Source organism: Ascidiella aspersa, chromosome 7 (assembly GCF_963924565.1).
Source record: "Ascidiella aspersa chromosome 7, kaAscAspe10.2, whole genome shotgun sequence".
NCBI lineage: Eukaryota > Metazoa > Chordata > Ascidiacea > Phlebobranchia > Ascidiidae > Ascidiella > Ascidiella aspersa.
This window is the reverse complement of record NC_139453.1, coordinates 2,115,782-2,133,161: the sequence shown is the minus strand read 5'-3', so window position 1 is coordinate 2,133,161 and position 17,380 is coordinate 2,115,782. Positions and strand designations below refer to the sequence as shown.

The 17,380-nt window shown below is 33.8% G+C and overlaps 2 protein-coding genes across 2 annotated transcripts in view; both read right to left on the bottom strand.

Annotated features, from left to right (window-relative positions):
• Positions 1–6,160, bottom strand: part of LOC146137248 (activating signal cointegrator 1 complex subunit 3-like) — a 49,232-nt gene extending 43,072 nt beyond the window's left edge. Inside the window, exons 1-9 of the mRNA XM_083394289.1 lie at positions 5,998–6,160; positions 5,015–5,150; positions 3,300–3,405; positions 2,838–2,991; positions 2,215–2,432; positions 1,393–1,474; positions 1,057–1,174; positions 747–802; positions 157–284 (exon numbers count right to left, since the gene is read on the bottom strand). Coding sequence (XP_083250415.1) covers positions 157–284; positions 747–802; positions 1,057–1,174; positions 1,393–1,474; positions 2,215–2,432; positions 2,838–2,991; positions 3,300–3,405; positions 5,015–5,150; positions 5,998–6,093 — 1,094 coding nt within the window. The 5' untranslated portion in view covers positions 6,094–6,160. The remainder of the gene's footprint in view (positions 1–156; positions 285–746; positions 803–1,056; positions 1,175–1,392; positions 1,475–2,214; positions 2,433–2,837; positions 2,992–3,299; positions 3,406–5,014; positions 5,151–5,997) is intronic.
• Positions 6,161–8,190: 2,030 nt separating this feature from the next.
• Positions 8,191–13,623, bottom strand: LOC146137247 (aflatoxin B1 aldehyde reductase member 2-like). The gene is made up of 7 exons (XM_083393914.1): positions 13,473–13,623; positions 12,556–12,748; positions 11,672–11,818; positions 11,278–11,329; positions 10,736–10,937; positions 9,658–9,759; positions 8,191–8,848 (listed from the first exon to the last, which is right to left on the bottom strand). The coding sequence occupies exons 1-7, from the start codon at positions 13,553–13,555 to the stop codon at positions 8,659–8,661; spliced, it is 969 nt and encodes a 322-aa protein (XP_083250040.1). The 5' UTR covers positions 13,556–13,623; the 3' UTR covers positions 8,191–8,658.
• Between the last annotated feature and the right edge of the window lie 3,757 nt (positions 13,624–17,380).

The window sequence follows — 17,380 nt, the reverse complement described above, 5'->3', positions numbered from 1 at the left end:
CTTTACAATAAAATAATCCGCCTCACGTTGGTTGCTACGTTTTATACTTAAGTTAACCTTCAACTAAACAAACCTCTGTAACTATTAAAAACGAGTAAAAATACTCTCATTATTCTTAGTTGAAAATCAATTGAGTTTTTTTTATATCAGACAAACCTCTGTTCTCTGAGGAATGCCGGATCAAATTCATCTCCATTCTCTTCTTGTTTCACATTCTGCGCATATTTCATCATCGCTTTTCTTTCTTTACGAATCACTTTCGCCAACTGCTTTTCTTCTTCAGTCTGGTCAAAATTCAAAGTTTTTTTCAGTTTATTGAAATTAAGCAGTTAAATTATAACCAACAAACTTTTGGACATGGTTGTTTTTGAACAAAATTAGGTAAAAAGTAAGTAATAAAAGATTTTAAAAAGATAAATATTGTGCAATGCAATTCATATTACCCATAAAAAATTATCCTTTTATTGCACAAAATTTAAAATTTAGACATCTATTCCAAGCAAATAGCACTAACATTACTGGCCTGAATAAATGTATCGTTAATTTTTAGCTTCAGTTTAAAAAATACCTAAAGCTAAAAAGTTTTTTAATCCCCTGATTTTTTTTAAATAAAATCAATAAAAAAATAGCTTATTTTAAGTGAAATTATGAACAATAGCTTCATATTTAGGTGAATCAATTAAAAATAGATTTAATTTAAAGTCAAACTAATAAAATAGCTTTTATTACAATTTTAAAAAATGTACCTGGACAATAACTTGGCATCCATAACTTGGCTTGGTCTCCCTTGGCTGGTAGGATGCTAAAAAATAAGTTAAATTACAAACTATTTCAACAGACAGATATTAATATATATATTTAAGTACTTCTTAAAACGTCTGCTTATACCTATGTGTATGCATCTTTCAATATCTGCTTATATTAGAATAATTGTTATTATTGTTGCATTTGCTTTAATTTATCTCAAAAAAACATTTAAAAAAATACCTAATAAGCGTTGACACTAAAGTAGGGTGGTTAATTGCTTAAACCCTTAAAATATGTTTTTACAGAAACCTTTATTTTGTGAGAATCCGCGAGGTTTCGATTCCTTGGTGTCTTGCAAGAGAGAACCTCTACTGCTCAGGATTTCAGCGATTAAGTCGAAATGTTCAAATCCGAGAAGCTCACAAAGCTAAAAAGTAACTTTTCAATTACTGAATTAGTAAAAAGTGTAATTTAAAGAGTGTTAAACATTCAAAAATCAAAAAATGTGCATCAGATTTTAAGGTATATACAGATTGCCAAGAAAGTTACACAAAAAAAATATATTAATCTGTGCTTGGCTATGTTTTATTGAGTACTAAGGTATCAATAACTATGTTTAAAAACAAAATTACCAAAATATATTACCTCATTTTGAATTTCTGCATCATTTTTGTTCGATTTTAAAATGGTCAATGTTGGTTCAGTCAATTGGTCTGATTTAAAATGGCTAAAAAAAACAATGCCAATTTACATTTAGCAGTGAAAACTGCCCAAATACTGTTCAGTCATGTATATGAACTATTTTCAACACAGAAAGGCAGTTTTCTATGTACAACTCGAATATTTTTAATATATACCATATTTTATGACTTGATATTAACAAAGAATTTGTGTTTAGTTAAATAACAACTAGTAGGTTTTGACACTTTACAGGCTTATTGCCATGTTGTCTAGTAATGTATAATCATAATGAAAAGCATTTTTTTAAACTGTTAAAGTTTGTATAGTGGAATTTTTCTAAAAGACCTCCTCAAAATGCATTGGTACATTATTACAATTCATATTAAATGTCAGACATACATACTGAGCCATGAAATCCACATGTGTATATATATACTGTTATCAGCCTTGCTAAATTAGCACTGACCAAAGATTACAACATACTAATAATAAAACAACAGGTGCCTTCAGCTATTACCAAGATCAGTTTTTCAAAAAAAAAAAAATTGGAAGTAGGCCATGGAATCAACATTGGCAAATACAGTGATCAGCCTTGCTGAAGTAGTATTAAACAATGATTACAGAATTCTTATAAAAATAAAGCGGTTGCCTTTAGAAAGGCTATTACCGAAAACAGTTGGCCCAATCAGGATTCTATTTTACTTTTATAAAATAGTTTGCATTGTATAATTTTTTTAAACAATTCCTTAAAATCATTCTTGCCAGTCAACTTACACACATACACACCTCATAATTTCACGTTTCAGCCAGAGTAAGCCAGTTTGTTTTCCAAAACTTGCTGGGGCAACTTCAGCCACGGATGTGCTTGGGGGGACAGAGTTTGAGAACTGGTCGTGGTTGCTCTTGAACTTGTTGATAATCGTTGAACCCAAGTCCAACGTTTCTTCTTCAGGATCGGAAATATCAAGAGACTCCGCTTCTATTAAAGGAAGATCCAGAGAAAGCTAGAAATATAAAAATTATTAAGATGTTTGTTCTGAAGGATTTTGTTTCTTTGCTTTTGATTTTTTTATTAATATCACAATGCTGGCCTTTCTAATTAAAAACATTAACAATCACTTTACCTTATAAAAACAATTCAGGTTTTGGTACCAAACAAAAACAGGGATATATACTGTAAATACAATCTTATCTATGGTTTAACTAAATTATATATTTTTTTATAAATTTTAATGTTTAAAACTGAAAAAAATTGTTAAAATCTATTACTGAAAATGTTATCAATATTTTTTTAGGGCTAATATTTAAATTTTTCAACAATTAAAAGATTTCAAAATGTATTTTTGGATCTAAACACTTCTCAAAAACCATCCAAATTAAATATTTAAGTAAAAAAAATGCATAAATACTTTTAACGATTCTCCAAACTGGGAAGCATTTTCTGAAGATGTTAGCAACGCGGCAATATCCTCACTTGCTTCTGGTTTAACAAACGACAATATGGCAAGAATATTTTTATGAATTTGCGACACTTTGCCCATGTCAATCGTACCCAACGAAGATCTACAAAAAAAATAATGAAAAAAAATTAATGTTTTGATAAGAACTTAGATAAGTTTAAAGTATTTCTAAGTCAATATACTAGTTTTCACACACCATATTTAGTTGTACTTTGGCTATAGTCACAAATAGTAAAGAAAGAATTTTTAATATGCAATTTGGGAGATATACAAACAGCTATCTGGGTTTATTTTAGTTTTCCCATTTGTCTGTTAGTTTTAGTTGCCATGGTAAAACTTAGGAAAAGGTCAATACATAGGTTTCTTTTCCTCAGTAACTTATAGAATGTTAGTGAAAATAGCTTTCAATACTTTATTTGCTTCTGGATTTGTGACGTCATCTCTTCGATGTCGTACAACTTCAAAAAGAGGAAAGTAGCAGCGCTGTGTTTGGTGTTCGAGTCCGCATCATCGCCGACTAAAATAGAATATTTTTATCTGTTACTTGCTCACATTACTTTATTTTTGTAGAAAATTGATTAAAACTGGTGCTCTGGGATCTCTAAAAATGCATGTCTCAGAAAAGTTTACAAAAAATGAAATTCTGTTTAAAAAAATATGAAGTGTTCTTGTTGCTTGCTATTACAACAGGGCAAGATTATAGTAAAACTCTATCTGCATTTTTTATGGAGGGTTCAAGTTTGTATAATGTCGGCTTCTATTATTGAAGACTATATTCGCAAGTGAATACAACAAAACCTTTAACAACCTACTATGTTATTTTGCAGTAATTTTCATTGGTGTGTTTTAAGTAATACCTTAGTGAGCATTTTTGCATAAACCTATTAATGACACACAGTAGACTACATAAAGCTAAGAAATTGAACAGAGTTTATTTAAGTTTAATTAAAACATATTTAAGCCATAACACAAAAATAAAACATTTTTGTTTTTTAGATCTATTATCTTTGATTAACACATGTAATAGGATTCAAAAAGCACAAAGTATGGGAATATTTAAAGGGTTTTAATGGTCCTGGTTAATGAGATAATATAATGGCAAAAGGCATTTAAAAACAAAATAATAAATAAATGCATTCAATTCACAGACATATATAGTGTGTTGAAATCTATGCATATTGATTTTTGCCATTAAGCGGAATATATGAGAGTCAAGCTTGCTTAAAAACTAATGTTGCCAAATTATGAATATAAACTGTAGAGCAGGAGTTCTTAACCTTTGGCAACCTGTCGAACCCCTATGTTATTCTGCAAGTTTTCGTCGAGCCCCAAATTTTAGCTCAGTATTTGTTTCTTTCTTCTAGCAGCTGAAACTGGGCATATTCAAATTATAAACTTGCATTCATATAAGTCAAATTGGCCAAACTTTCAATTTATAACGTTACATGACACAGGTTCCTCTGGCAATATATATTATTTTCTACCAACGTTTCGGCTTACTATCCGGCAAGCCTTCGTCAGGGACTGACTGTGACAGTCAGGGACTGACTGACGAAGGCTTGCCGGATAGTAAGCCGAAACGTTGGTAGAAAATAATATATATTGCCAGAGGAACCTGTTTTAAATATACTATGCCTGGTAGCAACAGCATATTTATTAGTTACACGACACCTTGGCGCATAAAAGAGTTTCGAAATTAGCTTGAAATAACAGCATTTATGCTTCCAAAGACGTTCTCGCCGAACCCTTGAAACAGCTTCCATGTCGAACCCCAAGGGTTCAATCGACCCCAGGTTAAGAACCACTGGTGTAGAGAAACACTTGGATAACTCTTTGCTCCAGAGGCGTAGCTAAGGGGGCAGTGGGGTACATATGTCCCAGGGGCGCCAAAATGAGGCTGCTATTTCTTTAAATACAATGTTCTTATAAAATTTAAATTGTTTTTGTTTTTTTCGCGTAAAGCAAAATATTATGTTAATGTAATAGAAAATGTGATTAAACATGGAGGAGGGGCGCCAATTTTTATAGTTTGTCCCCGGGAAAATATTCTGGCTATGTCTCTGCTCTGCTAAAAAATATTCCAACAAAATTAACATTTGTTTAAATAGATTCAACAGAGCACTTACCAACTGATGAAGTGGTTTGCATAAAAGCTCGGATGGTTTGTTTCAGTTTATGAAGTGATTGTCGGTTAATGATATTTTCCCACAGTATTACTTGAAGTTCGGGCCATGTTGGATAAAGACCCTCGTGGACATTGTCCTGTAAAAAGATAATCCAGTCAACATTTCATGACACATTTTGTCCACTTTTCAAGCGGGTAGTGTAACATTTTCAGGTGTGCATTCCATCTACTATATATCATACCTGGTTTTAAATTCTTACCGCAACTTAACAAATTACAAAAGTTAAGTGTGCAATGTACTTCGACTGCATTACAAACTATTTAGCTGCCAAAGATTGGCGCCAAACATTTCTTTGAATGTAATCCTAACCCAAAATTGGACGGTATACATGGCAATAAAGGACTATTTCTCATTAAAAATTTAGTAGGTAAATATTTTACGCCAAGTGGCATCACTGACGAGGTTTTGGGCAAGAATTCCACATCAAATATTTTTGGTGTGAATGTACTGGAATGCAAAATTATGCATTTTAAATTGTAGGTGTGGTCCTGCCACGAATGATATTGCCAAGCGTTTCAAAATTTACCAATGTTTAAAAAAACTATAAAAGGTAGTTCATTTTTATTGTTAGGGCCAGGTCGAAAAGTTTTGACTATTTGATTACTCAAAGTTGCCCTAACTTTAAGTCACACAATTTTAAGCTGCCTTTAAACAATGATCCAGGGAAATAATTAAAGTTTCCGATCTGGCATAGGGTGCAGTTGTAAAGAAACAAAAACTACAATGAATTATTTTAATTGATCATTACCAGCAAAATGTTCTGTCAAAAATAAATAAAACACATGTCAATAAAACTGTTTCAACTTTTGCAGAAAAGCTTGGGCAAAATAACTAAATTATAGTAAGTTTTACCAATGCATACATAATTTAAACTGTTGACTGCTTTAAAACATAGACTTTTTCAAGGTGAATACTGTGCTTACCTGGTTTATAAGAGGTTCATAATGCTGAGAAATTCCGCCAAATTCTTGCAAGGCTGTGGTTAGTCTTGGCGCTTCGCGTTTGAAAAAAACAGCCATACCTTCAAACTGACCCCAGTTTAATATTTGCTGAATTTTAACTTACTCTTGCCTATAAATAGTTGTGAAAAAGTATACCGGTTTTATTTTGTTAAATTTGTTTCTTTTCGTGGCGTAAGTAAAGGGACTTTTGTGGGAAATCCCCTTTTGCCACATGAGTGTTTAATTTCATTACGCAAATTAAAAAAACTGTATTATTATCATTATCAACGTATATTTAATTGTTCATATATATTTTAAGAATTATGCCAAAAATTGTTATTTTATGATCAGAAATATTTGATAATATCGGATCGGGAGCAATGCCAAGTGGTAGTGTAGACTGTAGGGCATTTATTTGTTATACGCAAACTAAACTCACATCCAAGTGTTACATGCCAACTAGCTTTTTTCGCTATTATCTCTCTGCGGTCAGCATTTGGATTTGGTGTAGGCCTTCTTAAGCCCGTAATCTGCCTAAAAACGAACCTTTTTAGCTATCGACTTTGGCTGTTAACTGCGTTGATATTTGCAAGTGGCATCTGCTATATCAGACCTGGGCAACATACGGCCCGCGGGCCGGATCCGGCTTATTTTCAATAAAATACATAGGCTAAGCGAAAACCAGGGCAAGTTTGACAAATCTTGTCAAGACCCCCCAAATTCGATTTTAGCCTGTTCTAAATGCTAAAACGGAAATTCTTTTCGCGCTTCGCGCGAATCTCTTCTGTGTTGCTTGTGTGTTCCACGCGATTTTTTGGCAACTCCACAGACAAATGGCGTCCTCTGCTCAGTAATTTAAAAGGTAAAACCTAAAAGATATAAGATTAAAGTTAACAAGGCTTATAAATAGTTAAGATAAATGTTAAAAAGTAGGCCTAGTTAGGGATAGGCCTACATTCATTTTAATTAGGCTATATATGCGAAGAAAACGTCTTGTTAAGCAAAACACCTGTTGTACTGGCTTCGAACAAATATGCGAACACCGATTTCTACGAACTTATCAGATTCTGCAAATCAAAAAATAAGTTTCCTGGTCGTTCAAAGGGAGGTCGGGTGAAGGTTCGTTCTAATGGCTTTAAACTTGGTAAAAATAATCTGGGTGTAATCAAGCAATATTTAATAGACAATTAAAACGTAGCTTGATAATAAACTGCATAGCCAAAGCGGTCGAGTAGATCGACATCATCTTGATTAAGACGTTTCGATACGAACTTGTATCATCTTCAGTTAAACATTAGTCAGACTACGGCCTACAAAATATAAAGCTCGTATCGAAACGTCTTAATCAAGATGATGTCGATCTACTCGACATTTTTAACTTTGCAATTTATTATCAAGCTGCATTACAGATCCGTGCATAGTGTACCCAAGTTAAAACGTTGTTTAACAATTTTATAACATAACAATTCTATTTCAATCGATATTTATTAATGCTTTTGTTTTTATTATTCACGTGTAACTAGTTTAATTGAGAGAATTAAATCATAAAATATTAAATGTTATACTAACGCTTAAGTATTTAGGTGGCCGCAAAAACACAAAAAACATCGTTTTATTTCTTTAAGCAAGGCGAAGTACCCAAGATTATTTTGTTGGTGGCACCGCGCAAGGAAAATTGCAACAGAGTAATCTAGCAGTAACACTTCTAGCGGTAAAAGAGTGCATTTTATTCCGGCTAAATATAACGTACCTCCAAAAAGTAATGTGCAAGTTGAACGGGTAAAGAGGAGCATAAACAGACAACTGCATATAGAGTAAGCAAACGCAATGGTTTTTTGAACAGCTGGATACGATAATGGCAAGAAAATAAAAAGGTAAACATTGAAGAGTTAAAACATTCAGGTTACAACATAAGGTAATAAAAGCGCTGTTTTACTTGAAAAAAAAGCGCTGAATAGACGCTGTTTGTTTGTTAGGATTAATTTTTTGCTTACAACGTCGTTGATGTTTTTTGTTCGTTTTTCATTATCACCTCGTGTGTGGGAATAAAAAAATTATGGCGTGTATTAAGTAAATGTTAAATTACAAAAACTACAGTAATAAAGATAACTAGTAAATAATTCAATAATTTGTTTGGAGCTGGAAAAACGAAAAAAACTAACTTTGTAAAAGATAAAAAGTCTAAAAAGATCACAATTGAAGCGGAAAATCTAGGTGCAATTTGCATAATAGGTATAAGGTGCAAATAATTTTTAAACACAAAAATGTCATCAAAGCCCATGCAGAAGTAGGTAGCATTTTATGAACGTTTTAAATTAATCGTAACATAATAGATAGAATTAAAGCCAATTGTAACATTTTTGTGAATGTTTTAAATCTTTTTTTTTCATTTTGAACAAAATCGAAGCCATGCAGAAACAAGCAGAAATTTTGAACGTATCAAGCAACTCTTCTTCTAGTTTCAATATATGACGTCACAACCTCAAGGCGTTACACTCCTGAAGAGATATGAACGGTTTTACATAAACCTACCACTAAAATCAAATAAGTTTGTAACTGCAAATAAAACAGGTAATATTAATCACTAAAATAGGTACACGCCTTTTTAAAGTAGGTACACAACTATATGAGCAGGAGCAAAAACTATCGCATATATTTTGGGCAAGATTTTTGACCTAAAGCCCAGCCTTGGTCAAATGCTTCAACCACTTGGTCACTAAGTTTTCCTGCGTTTAGAGCGGCCATGTTTTGTTTGATTTGGTTGGGCGATGAAACGCCAAGGAGCAAGCCATCGCCTTTTTGCGAATCCAACTGGGAATGGAAACAAAGCCACCTGTTGAGAAAAAAATACAAAAAATTATGAAATACGGTTAAGCTGTTAAAGAAGAATTTTCTGTTTTCTAAATAGCAACGCCTGTTGAACCCAATTCTTCAGTCAAAAAACTAAAAACAACCATGTTGTCCGATTCCTAATTTTGTCTATTGTTAAGAATAGAATGAAAGTCCGATAAATTGTGCTTGGGCTGTAAAAAAATGTATTTTTTTCCAAGAAAAAAAATTAGCTAAAAAATTCTAATTAAATGAGTGATAAGCACAACGCACAAGGGTTCATTTTCTTGAAAACTAAAAATATAAATGTTATTCGTTTACTAATTTTATTCATAATTTCCAAAGACACAGTGGAAAAAAAATTCTATGTAAATCATACTTAACAATGATAATAATAACTACATAAAATTTGACAAACTAATTGTTTATAAACACAATATCTTATCCCACTTACAAGTGAATGACTTTAAATTAAAGTAAATATTGTTAAGGCCCTTCTAGTAAATCAATGATTTTATATTCATGAAAAAAAATTACTGAAGATGACTTTTTGGCAAAATATATTTGTCTTTACATCCGATAAAAAGCTGACTTGATTCTGTAAAAAAGTCAATCACTTGACTTAAATGGACTTAAATCACTGTTAAGACTCAGCTTATGTGACTTGACTTGGCTTGGCTCAAGTCATTTGGAAAAATGATTGACTGGAACCGAAGTCATTTTCAAAATGACTTGTTTACAACACTGACAAGGAATTCTAAAGTGTTTACACAAAATACGTTACAGAACTTTTAGTTCATATGTTTCAATCACCTTAAAGCTGCCTCTGAAAGTGAAACAACATTTTTTCCATAAGATTCTGTTAGAGCGTCTTGGATCTTCTCTATTGCAATGAAATTGCTCTTTCTCCAGTAACTAAACAAAAAATATTGGTAAAGATTAAGTTATTGTACATATCAGTTTAAAACAGGGCTGTAAAGCCGAACTCAAAGGAGTTGGTTTATTTTGGCTAAAGTTGGTATTAGGACTGGATGGAACAGGTTTCTACCAGAGTCTTAAGTACGACTTGTACAGTAGCAAATTTAGAGAAGTCCGTACACTGTAAATTGTAAGCGTGAAACATGAATTAAATTTTGGAGCATAATGGCTGAAGATTGCAGTTAGACATAGAATGAATAAACAAGGCAATACAGATGTTTAAAACTTCAAAATACACTAGCTTCTTCTGTGTGGGCTTTCATATTCATTCTAGTATAAATTTGATTTGTAATTAATAAAAAAGTCGAGTAAGGTGAATGCAAAAAAAATATGACGGCCAGCAATATTAAACCTATTTGGAGTAGGTCAACTGTTTGTTAAACAATTTTTTTAAGAAACAACCATTGAAATTTAGCAGTGTAAGGAGTAAAATAATCTGCTAGTCACAATTAAGTTAACGACATATGCTTGGGTGAACCAGGCGTGTTTTTGAGTCACATTTTCTATTGTTTCCAAATGGAAAAATAAATGGGGTCGCGTAGGTTTTTAAAAACTGACTCGCTACAATAAAAGGTTTTAAAGCAGCGGTTCTTAAACTTTTTTACCACGCCCCCTTAATTTTTTTGCTTTGTGTGGACCACTATAGGCGAGAAATTTTAAAAATGACGTCTTAGATTGACGTCACAATACAAATAGATTTCAGAAATCTGCCAATTTCGGTCCAAAGTATGTGAAACTGGAATGGTCTTTACATTCAGTACAAAACCGTTTAAATTTTAATTGAAGTTATTTTAAAAATTGATTACTTCTTTAATATACACTAATATTTCCATTAGGCCTTTATGGACTCCCCCAAGGGGTCCATGGACCCCAGTTTAAAAACCCCTGTTCCAAAGTGACAGAAAAAACTTACCGCTTAGCGTTAATTAGTCGGTAGCTTAGCTCAGAGAAAAACTTGCCATCTTTTTCTCCCTGAGTTTCGATATCATCAAAATTGTATTTTCCACTGAGTAGACCGTAACACAAAATGTTGTAAGCGTAGAATTTTATGCCAAAGTACTTCAAACAGGGGATCAGTTCGGTTTCAACCATTCGCGTCAAGCAATTGTACATTCCTGGAAATCAGAACAATATAACAACTTGCAAAAGTAATATTAAAAAGACAAAATAGAAGAAATTTAATCTGAAATTGGTGTGTATTAAATCTATACACTTCAACAGACTAACTGAATAAGTCAATCAATCATGCAACAAGTTAGACTGATTTGATTAGTCTACCAAGGCTTACAGTGTAGTAATGATACAGATGCTGTTAGCAATGATTAAAATGGGGCTTCAGAAGGGTTAGATCACAGTTGTTGTACAGTGTACACATATATGTGTGTATATTTTTATTAAATGAATGTTAAAAAACGTGATGATGCCTTAAAATGAACACATTCAATTAAAATTTACCTTGATAAACAGTTGGAGTAATCCATGAATTTGCCTTACATAATGTGCAAATCTAAAAAGTAGTTTTTTTTAATTTACTTGTTTAAAAAAATGCAACCTATAACATATAGACCAGCTATTTTTAAACAAATAAGCCTGTTCTATTTATTTTGAAAAAACAAAAACAATTCAATTTATCTATTTAAACTACTGAAGATTTTTTTATAAAATAAATAGGCAAAAGATTTAAAATATAAATCAGAAACAGAATAAACTGAATTGACAAGAATTATGATTGTTGAGCCACACAATCACCTAAACTCAATTTATTTATCTAATTATATATGATATTAAATACTACAAATACAAAGAAAAAAAGAAAAAACAAATTACAGAATTAAAATGTATGATTTACCTCTGCAACCTGCCATGCTGCGTAATTACAAAGTCCAAACTCTATTATTTTTCCCTCTCGGTAAAGTTGGTCAACTGCTCGCAAAGATTCAGTCACTGGGTGGCGACAATCGGGAGCATGGAGATAGAAAGTGTGAACCGATGATACCTGCAAAAACAAACACAAAAACAAGCTTAGATTTTATTAATCCTTAAGTTGAATTTGTTGACGTTCTGAGAACCTTCTGCAAGGACTTAATGTGCACTTGATATAAATGCAGGACTGCCTTATAGTCTTAGTTTTAAAGAGTTGTCTTTATTTACATTGACTACATCAGTGGTTTTCAACCAGGGTTCGGCGGACCTAAGGGTTCCGCAATTTCCAAATTGTTTAGCTAATTGAGGTGTGTTTATTACACTGGGGTTCCTCGAGTCAGTGGAATTATTGCACTGGGGTTCCCCGAGCCAGTGAAATGTTTCCATAGGGTTCCACTCCAGCAAAAAGTTTGAAAAGCACTGGACTACATAATATACAAAAAAATAATATTGTTATTTCTAAGAAACATAACTTTAGCCTTAATTTGGCGGACATTTAATAGCAACAGGTAAAAATGCTAAGCCATTTAATAATTGTTCCTAATTTCAAAAAATTGTTCACAGTATTAAATACTGATAATCTTATTTTTCCATTTTTCTTATTTCGGTGGTAGGTAACTCTCTATGTATGCTAAGGCATCCAACTTTTCAGTCTGCAACCCTTTAAACTTATTCAAGTTTTTACTGTAAGAAACAGGACAGTTTTTATGTTTTAAAGCATCAGCCCCCTTTAAATCTCTGTAGGAAAACCTAAAAAAACACAAAACTTCATAGAAACAAAAAAATAATATAGATATTTAATATTTTAACCTGTAGATTTTTTAGACTGGTATTAAATTGTTTGAGGACACCATTGTAGGACAAGTCCTCGCCTTCCCAAGGAGATGCTTTGGTGGAAAGAAGAACATTCTCTTGTTTTGAATCTTTGATCAGACCCAGGCACTTCTCAGAATCGTCGTGCAAACGAGAAGTGTCGACAACCACTGTGCTTTCAGGGCTATACCTAATTTTAACATTTTTGAATTAAAACATAATAATTACACAGTACTGTTGTTTTTAAAATTAAAAAATTAACCATAAAGAACCTGATTTTAGGGTTGAATATTTGTTTTTAAAACATTTGGGTTTGGATTTTTCCAACTATGGTCCCATTAGCAATAATGCATGAATGTATTGCCCAAGGGTGCTGAGAGATATTTTAAGTTGCTAATTTATTCTTTATTGGTAAGCTTCCTTATGCAATGGTCTGTGTACCTCTAAAAACATTTCCCTGTATGGAGCACAGCTGATGTGTGTATTTTCTATTGTGTGACATTTTAATCCACTTGGTGAAAAAACTAGTAAGGGTGCCGTAAACTATTTAACTTTCTTTTATGGTACCATAGGCAAAAATACAATGGACAACACTGTCTTAGAACTATGAAAAAATAAAGTTGAAAATCAGTTTGATGTTTGTTCAGCCGCGGCCATAGCCACTCAACTAATGTAAAATCGCAGTAAAATACTATTAGCTTCTTAAAGTCACACTAATCTTCCCGCCGCACTAATGGTTTTCAGTTTGTACTTTATTTTCAGCCGCACAAATTTTAGTAGAAATTTGATTAGATCAGCGCAATCAGGTAAAGTGTTAGTTAAACAAGAAAAAGTACTATTTTTTTCTTACCAGACACTACAGCGAACTGAAATCCACATGCAGCTTTTCGCTTATAAAATAAGTCATGCTTTACTTGATAAAGGTTTCCAGAACTTCTTGTGCCAGCTTCAAATTCAGCCGTCCACCGAACTCTTGAGTGCCAAGAATTGCCTTCATTCTATTAAATGCCTTTTATCAACAGCTTCCAACTCAAACTAACATCAGTCACCAAAATACCGTCAGGATTGATTCTGCAAGAATATTTCTTTAATCAAGCTGAGCAACAATTGTTATTTTTAATTACTTGTAGCTGAGTTGCAATTATTATTTTGGGCGCTGGTCTAGAAATTCTTATCCCATTAGCTAAAATTAAATTGTCGAGAAGTAAATATGGGAAAAAATATATAATAATAATCATAGGAATTTCCCGGGGCTATTTTCCCGGCTAACAAAGTAATTTAAACGATTTCCAAAATATTCATTGAAATTATGCAAAACTCGTAAAATTAAATCTAATACTTCAAAACCCAAATCAATAACTAATCACGTATTGGTGTAAGCGTAAAAGAGCGTTACGGTCAAATAGCCAATTCCTAAATATAATAATAATACTTGACACAGTCAACTCACTAACTCGCACCCTAATCGGACTATTGGTAGCAATACAAAGGCTTGAAAAAAGTCGGTTTTAAAACTAAGTTTGTCAAGCAAAGTTGCGTCGTAAAGTTAATTAAAATTGCAGTTTTGTTTAGAAACACAATTCTTTTTTACACGGTTGTAGAATTTGAATTTTGCTACAAAATAAATTTTACCTTTAATTTTTTCAGGGCTGCGTAGTCTGAGTCGGAACTCGGAAGGGGCACGTGGCCATGCACCCCCCTCCAACTGCATATTTTGCCTATTATAACTACCTAAAAGCAAAAATTTCGTCGTGCGGCCTCACACCATCGGAAGAAAATTTGGGCAAATTAAACAATATAAACCTAGCTTTTGTATTAAAAGTAACACCTACCAACCTAAACATTTAGCAAATGAACGAAATGTGTAGGTTCCAAAGATTACTTCCCGATGACGTCATGTTTAGATTAACTTTGTGTTGTCACTTTTCGAGGTAAGTTTGTAACGTCACGGTATGACGTAACTTTGTGACGTCACCTATGAAAATGTCCATGCCCCCAAAACAAAATCCTAAATTTTCGCCAGGCGTCGGATAAGTTTGCTACAGTCTACTCTACTCGAATCTCGAGTCCGACGTGCGCATACAACAGTGGTTCTCAAACCGCCGGTCCGCGGACCGGTGCCGGTCCGCCAAATATATTACAATTTTACATCTCAAATGCAAAACAGATATTATTATGCTTGACTATTTGTATTGTACCATGGACTTTAAGTATTTCCAGTTGATTGCCGTTCGTATGTTATTGAGTAAACTCAGATACGTATAATACTTGCTGTGGCTAAGCTGTTGAAACACGCAACCTCAACCAACTTAGCAAATGGAGTCGGATTCAATTAGAGGAAACCAGCATCAGCCTTTACAAATCTCAGTTCTAGCCCCGCAACTCACAACCTATGAGGTTTCGGCCAATTATGTGTTTAATTGCGCCAGGCCGCACTTCTCACCTTGAAAGTATTAGGCCTAATTGATATGTTATTTACAACGTTGGGCCCCTGCAATAGATGCTGGATTAAATTTCGATTGCTTTCAGAAAGTATTTTGTTGTAGGGATACATTTTTATTTATTTATGGCCATAGTATAGGCCTACCTCGCAATATCAACTATCAAAACCGTTTTCTGTCATGTTGATCTACTTTTGGTAATCCACAAGCGAAAAATTATATTAATATTCAAGTAACTAACAGGAATTTAGTACCTACCTTAATATATCGACTTCGTTAAAGCAGAACTTCGCCCTTCAACAATGAATTTATTGTTAAAAAAAAAAAGACTTAGTTTTTTATATGCACCAAAATACGTTTATAAACCAACATATGGTCGCAATCTTTCGGTGGCAAACGAGAAAAAAAGAAAAATTATTTGTTGCAGCGCGCCGGAAGAATACTGTTGACAGGTTAATAATTTAGCTTGAAAAGTTACAGGAAATCTAGATAATTAATCAATTGTCGCGCCTCGCTTAAATTTTTTGAAGGCTATAGCATCTTTACAATGTGGCCAATGTATCTAATAAGGCTATAGTAGACATAACTGTTTAACATGATAGTTTACCAGGAGAAACAGCACGTTTTCGCGCGAAATTTTTAAGTGTGTTTTTGCACAGCTGTGGGGTCAATATGACCCTCAAACTTTTTTTCTTTGGGGTCCCAAATGGCCATGCCCCCCTAGAACTATATTTGTTTGCCTATTTTAACCACGTGTATGCAATTTATTTCTAGTATGCCTATAAGTCTATGTTGTAAAATGGCTTGAGCCCCAAAGGCGTAGTGCGTCTTATCGCATCTCCTCGAAAATAAAAGCGTTTTGCGTTTTGCGCGAATCGACAACTTATTGTTGTGTTAGAAGCAGGACTGCGGAGTCGGTTAAAAATAACCCGAGTCCGACTCCCGAGTCCCGAATCCGACTCCGGTCAAATGTGCGATTTTGTCGAGTCCTGAGTCCGACTCTACAGCCTGTATTCCGCCAATTTACGTAACTAAAATAACGTGGATATTCAGCAATCCACTTATAGGGTTGTATATTTCATTCACTCATACTTGAAAATATTCCACCATGTAATATATTCCACCTTTACAATTTCCAATTGGCGGCCATGTCAGTTTTAAAATTCTGTACATGCGCATGTCGGACTCGGGACTCGGGTAGTTTTACGCGGTCTTACCCGAGTCCCGAGTCCCGAGTCCCGAGTCCCGAGTCCCGAGTCCCGAGTCCCGAGTCCCACTCCGATTTCGCAGCCCTGATTAGAAGTTACAACATTAAGTAACCTTTTCAACCTAAAACTTCAGCAAAACAACAAACTGTGTGGTGTTTTAAAGGTTACTTCTATGACATCACGTTTAGATAAACTCTGTGACGTCACATTTTGATGTAACTTTGTGACCTCAAGGTACGACGTCACTTTGTGACATCACGTCATTACCGGTACGTAACTTTGTGATGTGATCTCCAAAACAAAATCCTTAATTCGCGCCTGACATGGATAACTATATTTAAAGACGTCTTGAGTATTTCAGTAATTTTCCAACTTGTAAACACCTAATGGAGTGTTTTCCAACCTGGGTTTCATTTCTAAAGCTCAAAGGTGCCGAGAGATCAGGGCTGCGGAGTTGAAGTCGGACTCGAGACTCGGGACTCGACGGAGTCGGTTTGTTCTGCCGAAGTCGGACTCGGGACGTGTAATAGCATATGTGAAATATTTTTAAACTATGTAATGCGAGTGGATCAATTATGACATCAATATGATTGGATTGCAGAAAATCCACCTTAATTTAATTGCGTAAATGGGTAAAATACAGGCTGTAGAGTCAGAGCTGGACTCGGGACTCGACAAAATCTTACATTTGGCCGGAGTCGGACTCGGGTTGTTTTTAACCGACTCCGCAGCCCTGCGAGAGATATTTCAAGTTATGTTCGATTCCAATTTTTGCTCTATTAAAAAGCTTCTTGATACATTTTTTTAAAGTGCAGCAAATCAAGAGAGTTTATTCCACTTATTAAACATTTGATGTGTGCTGTTTTAATTTATTTTATTGTGACATTACAGTGAACATCTGCGAAATTACTAGTATGCCGCGAACTATTTGTAATCTCTGTAGGGTGCCACAAGCCAAAAAAGGTTGGCAACGAACGTTGATATTTAGCAGATAGCGAAATATGTCGTTAGTTACCGAAAGTAATTTCCACGTACTGACAAACTTTTTCTACGAAATGAGTATGGCAAAGTGAAAAAGTGTAATATGAAGCCCTTCGCACAATAGTCATGAGTCAAGTTGGTAGGAAATGTGTCTTCTGCGTGACTTTGTCTGTGAAAGCTAAATCATTCATT